Source organism: Tachysurus fulvidraco, chromosome 10 (genome assembly GCF_022655615.1).
Source record: "Tachysurus fulvidraco isolate hzauxx_2018 chromosome 10, HZAU_PFXX_2.0, whole genome shotgun sequence".
Classification (NCBI taxonomy): Eukaryota; Metazoa; Chordata; class Actinopteri; order Siluriformes; family Bagridae; genus Tachysurus; species Tachysurus fulvidraco.
The window spans coordinates 3,923,268-3,935,307 of NC_062527.1; the positions used below are offsets into that span (position 1 = coordinate 3,923,268).

The 12,040-nt window shown below is 38.8% G+C and overlaps 1 protein-coding gene across 4 annotated transcripts in view; it reads left to right on the forward strand.

Moving 5' to 3' along the window:
• ap4e1 (adaptor related protein complex 4 subunit epsilon 1) overlaps positions 1-12,040 on the forward strand; it is a 16,618-nt gene continuing 4,578 nt past the window's right edge. For 2 of the 4 annotated variants that reach the window (XR_007144224.1, XM_047820033.1), the window contains exons 1-18: positions 2-335; positions 455-526; positions 634-757; positions 851-924; positions 2,139-2,260; positions 2,348-2,549; positions 2,691-2,857; positions 3,636-3,709; positions 3,787-3,909; positions 4,490-4,599; positions 4,834-4,973; positions 5,452-5,564; positions 5,650-5,768; positions 6,710-7,006; positions 7,514-7,625; positions 7,821-7,959; positions 8,147-8,402; positions 10,631-11,194. Coding sequence is in view for 3 of the 4 variants with exons in the window: in XM_047820033.1 (XP_047675989.1) it covers positions 195-335; positions 455-526; positions 634-757; positions 851-924; positions 2,139-2,260; positions 2,348-2,549; positions 2,691-2,857; positions 3,636-3,709; positions 3,787-3,909; positions 4,490-4,599; positions 4,834-4,973; positions 5,452-5,564; positions 5,650-5,768; positions 6,710-7,006; positions 7,514-7,625; positions 7,821-7,959; positions 8,147-8,402; positions 10,631-11,194 (2,949 nt within the window). In the remaining variant the exon portion in view is untranslated. Of the gene's footprint in view, positions 336-454; positions 527-633; positions 758-850; positions 925-2,138; positions 2,261-2,347; positions 2,550-2,690; positions 2,858-3,635; positions 3,710-3,786; positions 3,910-4,489; positions 4,600-4,833; positions 4,974-5,451; positions 5,565-5,649; positions 5,769-6,709; positions 7,007-7,513; positions 7,626-7,820; positions 7,960-8,146; positions 8,403-10,630; positions 11,195-12,040 lie in introns of all 4 variants that reach the window. The other 2 variants (XM_027163760.2, XM_047820034.1) reach the window with 2 other exon arrangements.

Sequence of the window (12,040 nt, forward strand, 5' to 3'; positions counted from 1 at the left end):
AACAAGGATTAAATGGGATTAAACCAGCGGTTAGTTTCACTGGTGTAAACATTTCTCCTTTTCCAGTGTCCTGGTACTTTATGAGCGTCTTTAAGCTGTGTGGTGTAGAGGGACGTTTGTGCTGAACGTGTCAGAAAGAAGGAAAAGCCCTAAAGCACAGGGCTGACTTGTAATCTGTGCCTTTCCGAGCTGCAATGAGTGATGTTGTTGAGAAAACCCTCAGTGCCCTCCCGAGTCTGCTGTCTCTGGAGTCTCAGTCTGGAGCCAACAAACTTTCACCCACATCAAAATTAGGACATTTAGTCAGAAGCATCACTGAACTGACATCCAAAAATGTGAGTGTTTACTATCAGATCTGCTTCTGTGTCACTGCCAGTGCCTTGGGATACTGTATGTGTGTGTGTCATAATCATGTAGCAGTAAAGTGCAAACTCATCTTTTTTTTTATTTTCAGGAAGAAGAGAAGCTCATCATTAAAGAGCTGGCTGCTGTTAAAGAGCAGATATCGTCCCCTAACACTACAATGGTGAACCTGCTTTAGAGATCTGCTGCACTGTCTGGGTCTTTGCTATTGCAGATTTTTTTTTTTTGCACTACAAGATATTAGAATATTTCTGTTTTCTGTCTGTTCAGAGACAAATGAGGGAGCTGATGGTGAGAGCCATGTATTGTGAGATGCTCGGATATGAAGCTTCTTTCGCTTACATTCATGCCATCAAACTGGCTCAGCAAGGCACAGTACTGGAGAAGAGAGTCGGTATGTTACATACATTAATATCAGACAGGATGCTTGATCAGATTCATATTCGATCATATTCCACACCGTGTCCTTGTTTTCATGTGATCGCAGGTTACCTTGCAGTGTCACTGTTTCTTAATGAGAGTCATGAACTGCTGTTACTGCTGGTCAATACTGTATTAAAGGTCTGTATGTTCTTTCACACAAAACAGCTGATTCACACATGGGGTTAAAAATGAAGTCGTGCGACACAAAAAAAATGGTTTGCATTGGGTTTAAAGCACAAATATCAATCTACAGTCAGGATTCGATTCACGATTCTAGCTTGATGACCGAAAAGACTCATAAACAAAATAATGTGCACATTTGTCTGTATAAAATTAAGTCAGTATTTTTTATTCTATAATACTGTAAACAAAGTGTACTATAGGTTCATCTTGTCTTATTAATGAATGAACGTATAAATTATGCCAAACAAATTATTTGAATAAAAAATGCTCTATTGGGGACCTGGAAAAATGATTGACTGAAACATAATAAGCTGTTTAGCAGAAATAAAGCTTCACTGGCAGCTAAAATGACCAGTTTTCACCTTTGGTGTTGTTTAACACTAATGAAATCTAATGAGGAGCTCGATTTAATTGTAAGCTGGTCAGGTGTCTGTAGAACAAAACGTCAACGTTACAATCTTTAGCTTTATACCAGTACATTAGCGGTTCATTCTGCTGGAGGAATAGAAATCGACTTATCAGACATTTTCATTCATATTCACAGACATTTTTATTTTATAATTCTTTTTATATAAAATGAGTCAGGATTCTCTTGCCTTTCAGTGGCTTTCAGATTTTTCCTCTGTTGAGATAACCTTACTTTTTTTTTTTACTTTCTTACTTATTTTGTGACTTTATGAACCAGATCTTTATGAACCCGGGAGCAGAAATTGGTTTGAACTTATTTGTGTGGGGAAAAAGGTTCTGTATTCTTTGGAACATTTTTGTAAAATATTGTTCCTATTAGGCTATATAACAACAGACATCTGAAATGCTTCATATTTTAAAGCCCTGTGTGTTAATTACAAAGAAATTCAATGCTGAACACAGGCATCATCCCAAAACAGGTGGGAAAGCCTTCTTTGTCTCTGTTAAGAAGAGTTAATGTCTTCAAAAGAGCAAAATAATTCACCAGCAATAAAGATAAAAATACTTTTTATGATTTACTGATTGAAGAATGAACAAATTGAAGAATGGTATCATTTAATTGGCTGAAATACTGAACCAGTGCTGAAAAGATCTGTGACAAGACAGAAAAAAATGCATTGTGATGCAATTGATCTTTTTAACTTATCTGTTTGAATACAGAAATAAATCAGACTTCTTGAAGCATAACTTGTCATTTACAGGATCTTCAAAGCACCAACCTCATTGAGGTCTGCATGGCTCTGACTGTTGTAAGTCAGATATTTCCCAAAGACATGATACCATCCATTCTGCCCCTGGTAGAAGAGAAGCTGTCTCATCAAAAGTAAGATCCAGAAATCATCAAATCCGCTTGATCTACTGAGAAGTGTATTTCCTTGCTCATGTTCTCCATGTGCTCGACTCCTTTTAGGGAAATCATTAGACGGAAAGCGGTGCTTGCTTTGTACAAGTTCTATCTGATCGCTCCGAATCAAGTGCAGCATATTCACAGCAAGTTTCGGAAAGCCTTGTGTGATAAAGATCCTGGGGTCATGATGTCTTCTTTACACATCTACCTGCAGATGATAAAGGTCTTCACTACACACTTCACAGAGGTTCCTTCCTCCCTCCACGTGAATAAAAACACTCAGTTACATGTGATATACATTTTTATGAAGAAGTCACTTGTGTACATCAGGCAACAGTCTGTCTGCTGTGTCTTGTGTCCTGTGTGCTGCACTAAGCATGACAGATTTTATTTATCTTGCTATCAGGAGAACCCAGACAATTACAAGGAGCTGACCAGCAGCTTTGTAACCATCTTGAGGCAGGTGGTTGGAGGGAAACTGCCTCTGGACTTTAATTACCACGGTGTACCTGCTCCATGGCTGCAGATCCAACTGCTCCGTATTCTGTCTCTGCTGGGGAAAGAGGACCAGAGGTGCTCACTACAGCTGGAACAGACACAGTCTACACACAATACTCATCTCTATTATAGAAAAATGTGTTTTGTACCACAGCGCTGTTGCGATCTTGATTCCGATTGGCCAGAAATGTTCCCAGGCGAAAGGGTTTATTAATGCGCTCATTCTAGTACGTGATCATTTTTCTAGCAGTAAAGAGTCGTGGTGATAACTGCACATATTTGTGCTGTGAGTTTCCAGTGTCAATGTTGTGCAGAAATCGAAACTTTCAGACACGGTAAAGCCTTCAGACGTGAGAACTTTCCTTTATTACCATATAATCGCACTTCAGAAGTGTGTTATTGCACCTTTATCACAGCAAACTATCATTTACCAACAATTACAATGTTAAATTTATTAATGAAGGAATCGTCAAGAATTCATAACGAGGTATAATTTGTTATGGACCATCTGAGAGACAAGATCCTGCTTACGTTATAGTCGCACTAAATGTTATTCATCACCTTCTGTCTCTATATAATTATAAACCCTTCACCACATTAACACTTCTATGTTTTACTTTGTTAAGCAACAATTTTGAAACAATTTTAAAACCTCTATATCATTACAATTAGATTATGTGGTATTTCTGTGTAAATCAGTTCCTGTGTATAACCTGTTACTATAGAAACAGCTTCTGTATCAGTTCCGAGGATTCAGCCATGCTGTGGTGTAATTCCCTGTAATATAGTAATATGTTTTATTTCTTATGTAATTGAGCTCGAAGCTTAATGATGCTTTTCACACTCCACACAGCACAAGTGAGCTGATGTACGAGGTCTTAGATGAGTCTCTGCGCCGAGCAGAAATGAACCACAACATTACTTATGGTAAGTTTTCATCTGACCAAACTGTGTTGTAAATTATTATTGACCTGCCGTGCTTTGACTGCTCATATCTTTTCCAGCAATTCTGTACGAGTGTGTTAAGGCAATCTATACTGTTTACCCTAAAGCTGAGCTGCTGGAAAAAGCAGCTCGATGCATTGGAAACTTTGTACTGTCTCCGAAGATAAACCTGAAGTACCTGGGTAAAGTACATACCATTTTTACCATCTCATTCACTCAAGAGCTTTTAGAAGCTTTCACTCCACACACTTAGAATGTTCTGGTTGTCGTCTCAGTTCAGTTCAGTTAAAATGAGCTTTGTTGGCGTTGACAAGTTGTAAAATGTTTTGCCAAAGCATTTATAAGAACAAGGAAGAAAACCTGAACAGTGAACAAGTGATCAGATTAAAAAGTCAAGAAAAAAAGACAAACATTAGAGTTTATAGGTTTGCCTTGCTTGTGTATAGGTGCGCGTGTGTGTGTGTGTGTGTGTGTGTGTGTGTGTGTGCATGAGCGCGTCACTCATCATTGGTTAACTTCTTCCTCAGTTATTAATGTTGCAAGCTGCCATTGAAATGCAGTCTCTTTTTTTCCACCATGCAAAAAACATTTGTGTGTCATTCTCCAGCTTTATGAAGTCAAGACAATTTAACATTTCAAATCTCTCTCTCTCTCTCTCTCTCTCTGTCTCTCTCTTTCTCTGTCACTCTCTCTCTCTCTCTCTCTCTCTCTCTCTCTCTCTCTCTCTCTCTCTCTCTCTCTCTCTCTGGTTTAATTCTACAGGGTTGAAAGCTTTAACATACGTTGTTCAGTATGATGCTAACCTCGCTCTGCAGCACCAGATGACTATTATAGAGTGTTTGGATCACACAGATCTCATCATCAAGAGAGAGGTGATGAAAGCAAATCTGCTTCTGACATAACCCTTGAATTAAAAACTCACTTTTGCTGTTAATGGTAAAACAAAAAAAGAATGAAGAATGCATTTGTTACACGCAAACGTTAATAACAGCTTCCCAAGCTCACCAGAAACGGTTCTTTTTATGATGTTATAACACAGCTGTATTCAAAAGTGCAATGCTGCATGATTCAATCCCATTTTCTCTCTACTCTTCCTCCTGTCTCAGACATTAGAGCTGCTCTTCAGGATCACTAACGCTCAGAACGTCACTGTGATCGTGGAGAAAATGTTGGGATTCCTCCAGCTTTGTAATGATAACTACACCATCATTGATCTTGTGGGAAAAGTGGCTGAGCTAGCTGAAAAATATCCTTTTATCATTGAAATAAGTTCTCTTACACGAGTAGATAATTACATTTACATCAAATGAGCAAAAATGTAATATGTAAGATGAGAATGTATGTAATATCTGAGATTTTTAACTCAAAAATAGAGGGATGTTGTATAAACTCTGATTTCAAATTTATTAGCACTCTCGCAATTAATATTTGAATATTTCTTCAGGTAATGTCTAAGGTTGGAGATGCTTTGTAATAGATGACAAAAGGCATTGACACAAATATAAAGCTCCTAGGGATTTTTTCAAGTATGAGAATTTCTTTCTATTTAATTAATTATTTTTTGACAAAAACAGTATAAGAGAATGTTTAGCAGTGATACATCATTTCTCCTATTGCTTGAGTAGAAAATTGTGTTTCTTTTCGATTTTTTTACATTTTTTTTCTACAGTAATGTTTGTAGATTACAGATGACTTGTGTGTATGTTCCTATAAATGTGTTATACGTATGCTCCAGACAATGAGTGGTTCATTCAGACTATGAATGCAGTGCTCACTCTGGGTGGTGACCTCATGCAGCCAGATATCCCCAACAACTTCCTCAGGCTACTCACAGAGGGTAAAACTGCACACGTTTCTGTTGCATTGGGGGTGAAATAGGATGAAAAGCAATCAGATTTGACTTTGGTAGGTGTGTGTTTCAGGTTCAGATGCTGAGGAGGATGACAGGTATCTAAAACTCTATGCAGTGGACTCGTATATGGCAATGCTGAAGGGTGACTGTTCTCACCTGCCCCAGTGCTTCCTCCAAGTCATCAGCTGGGTGGGAATACACACACATGAGCGCACACACATGAGCGCTCACATGCTCTCTCTCACGCTACTTTTTATTTCCTAAAACTTTTTATAAAATAAATAATATTTTATTTATTTCCTAATATTTTATTAATTTCCTAATACAGATACAGAAACCTTGAATATCAGCTGATATTCAAGGTTTTTGTTTTAACCAAAGGAAAAAGGAAGCTAAAAACATGACTGTCACAAAGCTGAAGCATTTTTAATTCAATTAAATATATTTTTAAAAAAATTAAAAATATTTTATATTTTAAAGAATTTTTACAGTATGAATAGAATAAAAAAATCCTGCATGATCAGTCCTTACATGATCCACCTTAACCTGCTGTGTGTACTGCTATTGGCCTAAAAGCAATCCTGAGGGTCTTTGTATACTGTAAAATTACAGTTTTCCAAGAGACTCAAACAATGTTTCAGTGTGACAACGCTCCGGTGCACACAGCACAAAGCTCCATGAAGACATGGTGTGTTAAGGTATGAACTTGAGTGTTCTGCACAGAGCCCTGACTCGGACTCAACCCCACTGAACTGGATGAACTAGAACACTGACTGAACCCCAGACCTTCTCACTCTTACATCAGCGTCTGATCTCACTAATGCTCTTGTAGCTGAATAAACACAAATCCACACCAACATTGTACCAACATTAGTGGAGAGCCTTCCCAGAAGCCTTCCCAGCCTTCAACCAAACTGAGATGTTCAACAAGCACATACTGTATGGGTGCGATAGTCTGGTGTCCACATACTTTTGGCTCCAAAAAAACAAAAACAGACTGGCAACCTTCTCCAAACAAAGAGCCTTTGAGGAACACTGTTTATATTAAAAACAGTGTACCACCTTCATACTATGTATATTGAAGTATTTTGACTCATAGGATGATTTAGATTAACCTGTTCTCTTATCAGGTGCTTGGCGAGTACTCGTGCATGAGAGAAGGCTTGGACCAGCGTGAGGTCATGAACCTCCTGAAGAAGCTGTTGGAGCAGAGAGGAGTGAGTTCAGAGACCAGGAGCTGGGTACTGTGTGCCCTCACTAAGCTGTGTCAGAGCTCTGGGTCTGCAGAGCTGGTAGTGGAGCTGACGGAGAGCTTGGCCTCGTCCCTGGACACGGTGCTGCGGCAGCAGGCTCATGAGCTGCAGTGTCTCAGTCGAGACTCACAGCTTCACGCTCGGGTACTGCTACAATCCAGGGACAGCACGCAGGTGAGGAACAGCTATTAAAATTCAATTTCCAGTTTTTAAAAAAAATTATTTAGTTAACTCTTTAGCTAATTTGTTTGTTTAAATTCATACTTGCTTTATTTTTTCTTTATTTTACTTTTGCTCAGCTTTATATATCAAATCAAATGCATATTTTGTTAAATTTCTAATCTTATATTATTATTATTACAATCCTAGATGCAAGGTAGCATCCTTTTTTTCGTTTATTACAAAATGTTATTTAATGTTTATTACATTCTTTATAATTTGTATGTTTTTTCTTTTGTCCTTTTTGTCCATTTTATTTTAATTGTTTTATTCTTTTTGCATACATTTTAGAAAAGTGCTACATGAATATTCATTCTCATTAACCTGTTCATCAAAGGTGAAACACGTGTGTGTGTGTGTGTTTGTGTGTGTGTGTGTGTGTGTGTGTGTTTGTGTGTGTTTGTGTTTGTGTGTGTGTGTGTGTGTGTGTGTGTGTGTGTGTGTGTGTGTGTGTGGACACAGGTGGACTCCTCTCTCTCGTTTTTGGATGGGTTTGTATCTGAGGCTCTAGCTGCAGGTGCTGCTCCCTATAAACCCTCTCATCAGAGACAGGAAGAGCTTTGTCAGCAGAGAGGTACTGCCATGTCCAGGACCTTATTCTTCATGATTACTGTCTCACCCAAGTTTGCATTATAGCACTAGAAAAACTGTATAGAAGCTTTAAAGCAGACTACTGAAGTACTAAAACCTGTATGAATATGATGTGTGTGAATTTCCTGAAGAATTTGTTGATGGACAACAAGATGTTTTTTTCCTGTTTTTCTATTAGCTCTGAGTTTGCAGCCATATGCACTGTCTCTGCCTGTGAACATGTCCTCCTGTACGCTCACAGACAGACAGTCCCCGACTCTCCTGTCTACAAGCTCTGGCTTCTCTGGTAACAGCACTGAACCGTCCTTAAAGACAGGGTGAGCATAAACTTCCAGAGACATTGCGACATTCAACTTGTGCTTGTGGTTTATTTTATATTTCTCTAGTGTCCTTATTATCAGACTTTTAGTGTAAATCATGTTCATTGTCCTATCACACCTAATTAGGCATAAAGATGAGGGAAAATCTTGGGTTGTTTGTGATGGAAGTGTTGTTTGTTTCCAGAGCGAGCACACTTGTGTTGGAGGGGGTGAAGAGAGTGTGGGGGAAGGAGGGTTATCTGCCTCAGAAGGAGGTTACAGAATCCTCAGCAGTAGTAGACAGTGTACTTCAGTCATCCAACAAGGAGGCGGCTACACACGTTCCCCAGCTTGAGCTCGAACCCGAGCCTGAGCTCGAGCCTTCACATGTGGACCAGGAGAAGCAGCAGCTGGCATCATCTCTGTTTGTTGGACTGGGCTCTCAAAACTCTACATCTCTGGTGGGTTTACTATACATCTATACTTACTAGTTTGTTTTTGCTTGCATACTATACGGCTTTTCTTAAATTTGTCGATATTTTGGCTGCCAAGTGATGTGTATCATTACTACAGTGTTAAATTCTGCTTCATTAGAAGCTGGTGATTAATTGTCCATAAAAGTATTGCTCTGACCTGAGTGCCGGGCAGTGCAAGGCAGGTTTGTATTAATATTATATTAATATTTAATCATTTCTGTACTAATAAATGTGCAGCTGTTTTTATAGTGAAGTTTACTCAGATGACATAAAGCTGTAATTTTACATTTTCTAGCAAAAGTATTGATTAAAAAGGTAATATGTGCCATGCTTGAATAAATATCTGTGATTACTGGTAGAGTACTGGTCTACGCTCACATTGGTAGAGTTTTATTTATACATCAACAAGTTTGTTACCTACTTTTTTGTCATCCATTAATTTAAAAAAATCTCTTCAAATGGATTTTAATCGACTTCAAGCTGGGAAGGATCATTTTTAACTTTAATGCCTCATCAATGAGGAACAACTTACAGAAACACTTTAAACATACTTTCATACTTATTTTCACTTACACATTAGTGTAAGTGAAAATAAGTATGAAAGTAAGTTTAAACATATAATTGAGATAAATGTGTCACTCAGAATAAGGGTGTCTGCTTAATGCTAGAAAATGAAAATAGCAAACAAATACTTACAGATTTTCATTTTCTGGCATTTAGCAGACACTCTTATCCAGAAGTGATACATTTATCTCAATTATACAACTTAGCAATTGTGGGATAAGGGCCTTGCTCAGGGGCCCAGAAGTGACAGCTTCATGACCTGGCATTCAAACTCACACCATAAACACTGAACTACAGCTATTTCTGTGATATTTGTTTATCAGGCCATCCTTAAAAATTTTTTGGTTTGCAGTAACAGGGTCGGTAGGTAGGTCTATATATTTTTTTTTCAAGTTTCAATGTAAAAAAAAAAAGTACAATTTTGGTGATGGTGATTACCTAGGCATGACTTTAAACAAATTAGCATATCATGACGTCACTGACTGGGTCTTCACCCTGTGCCTTCGGGCACATCATTGCAAACCTTATTTTGATACTTACTAAATTTTAATTAATATTAATAATTTATTTAATCTAAATAATTAATATTATTTTATTGCTTTTGTATTAGTTGTTTGAAGAGTAAAAAAAAAATAGGTCAGTCTTAACACAAATTTACTTAAAGCAAAAAAAAAAAAAAAAAAAAAAAAAATTGAATCTGTCCTAAATTGTCAGGGTCGATGGGGTTACGGCAAACAAGAATATTTTTAAGGATGGCCGTACTGTGGATTTCTTTCAGTTTATTTGATATGTTTTCATAGTTTTCCCTCCTCTCTTTGGCTGGTTTTAATATGTTAAAGGGTCTCCGATGTTTGAAAGCCAATGTTGACATTTGAAATTACCAAAACAAACACGCCCCTAACCCAAATGGGTCCCACCCCTGTATTTATAGCTCCGCCCACACATACATATGTAACCCAGGCAACTAATGGAAAGAAATGTGTCTTTATCATAGCTGAAGGGAAGAACAATACGATTGTAGATAAACAAACAAGCAAAAATGACACACAAGCATAATCATGTAAAGGACAAAGGCATATATTAGTTCTGTGTAACAAAGCAAAACCAACGTTACTCACCTATCGAGAAGGCCTTTCTGCTCCTTCAGTTCTCTCCAGCACTGGAAAGCTGATCCTATATTAACACGTCCTACTTCTTGCCTTATCGTAAGCCTTTCTTCTCTTTCTTTGTTTTTATCCTCCATGTCAATGTTAAAACCGCTGTCTGCTAATGTCACACATGCGCACTGAACACTCTCTCCGCCCATACTGACAAGACACGCCCCTTTCTGTTCATTGGTTACACGTTTGTTTTGTTTTTGTTTTGTTTGGTGGCCCAACACAGTTTTCTGAAGCATTTCTCAACCATCGGAGACCCCACCTTTAATTATTCTAGTGACTTTTGCTGCCTTCTTGATCGGTCATTCCATAAAAGAAATCTTAGTATGTTTTAATTCTGTTTAAATAAACATTTTTAACTAACTAACTAAATTAGAGAAATACAACATTTTAGAATGTGCTATTGTTCGAAAAAATACTGAACTTTTGATAGTACAACACATTAAATCATTTTCCAATAAAAGCACATGTCCTTGTGTTTCTCTGAGTCAGTTGGAGAAAACTGAAACTCCAGCTCCTCGATTCAGACGAAAACACCGGCAACACGAGTCAGGATCATCATCATCGAGCACCAGCGAGACATCTACAAACTCCTCCCATGCTTCCTGGCGCAGGACAGACAACTTATACGATGGCTTGCTGGAAGAGGAGCCAGTTACACAGTTTGTACAGAACTTGAATCACACCCTGAAGTCCACTACACTTAACGGCAGCTGTGATACGACGCAATCATGTGCAACCGTTTCGCAAATCGGTTTGGATGAAAACGAAGCTGACGCTGCTGATGTGCTGAAGATCAGCCCTAACACTCTAGCAGAGGAAGCATCAGTATTGCCTCAAAACGGTTGTTCTGACATCACTGTTCTACAGTTACCATCTGAACTGGAAGACATGCCTCACTCTGACATTATCAGCTTGACCTCTGACCCCTACCTGTCCGTCTCTTGCTGCCGCGTTTACAGAGAAGATGCTCTGCTGCTTGTGCTGTTCATCTGCAACACCACAGAGATGCGGCTCCACAATGTCACTGTCGAACTGAGCTGTGAGGAACTGAAGGTAAGCTGTGATGGTGACTTATGAGGAAGTTTAATATACAGAGCAAAAGAAACAGACATTCATTCAGTAATCGTGTGACTCAAGTCATTTAAAGATGTTCACTGTTTATTTACATCAGTGCATTAAATCAGATAATGTGTTTGGAAATATTGTAGTTGTAGCTCCACCCTCCTGTTAGATTCGCTTCAATCATACATTTTCCAACGCTTATCCGAACTTATCGGGTCGCGGGGAGCCTGAGCCTATCACAGGCGTCATCGGGCATCAAGGCAGGATACATCCTGGACGGAGTGCCAACCCATCACAGGGCACACACACACACACACTCTCATTCACTCACACACTCACACACTACGGACAATTTTCCAGAGATGCCAATCAACCTACCATGCATGTTTTTGGACCGGGGAGGAAACCGGAGTACCCGGAGGAAACCCCCGAGGCACGGGGAGAACATGCAAACTCCACACACACAAGGCGGAGGCGGGAATCGAACCCCCAACCTGGAGGTGTGAGGCGAACGTAGATTCGCTTCAATTTTCTGGAGATAATATGTTAAGAATTTCTTGATGAAGTTACCAGTAGGTGTTCCTACTACTGGTTGCCATAGTAATAAACGTGACACAAATAGTGGTGACACAAATAGCATTCCAAATCATTTTGCTTGTCGCTAAAACGAATCGTTCTGGAGAGAGATGTTCTCACACGAGATGCAGGAGAAGCAGTGCTTGCTCTCTTCCACGGATCGTGTGCATTCTTCTTCACTCCCATTGACCGGGTCATGTAGGGTGGTAACTTTTGTTTACTCTGTACCTTTGTGATTATTTTTGGTGATTGATTTATGAG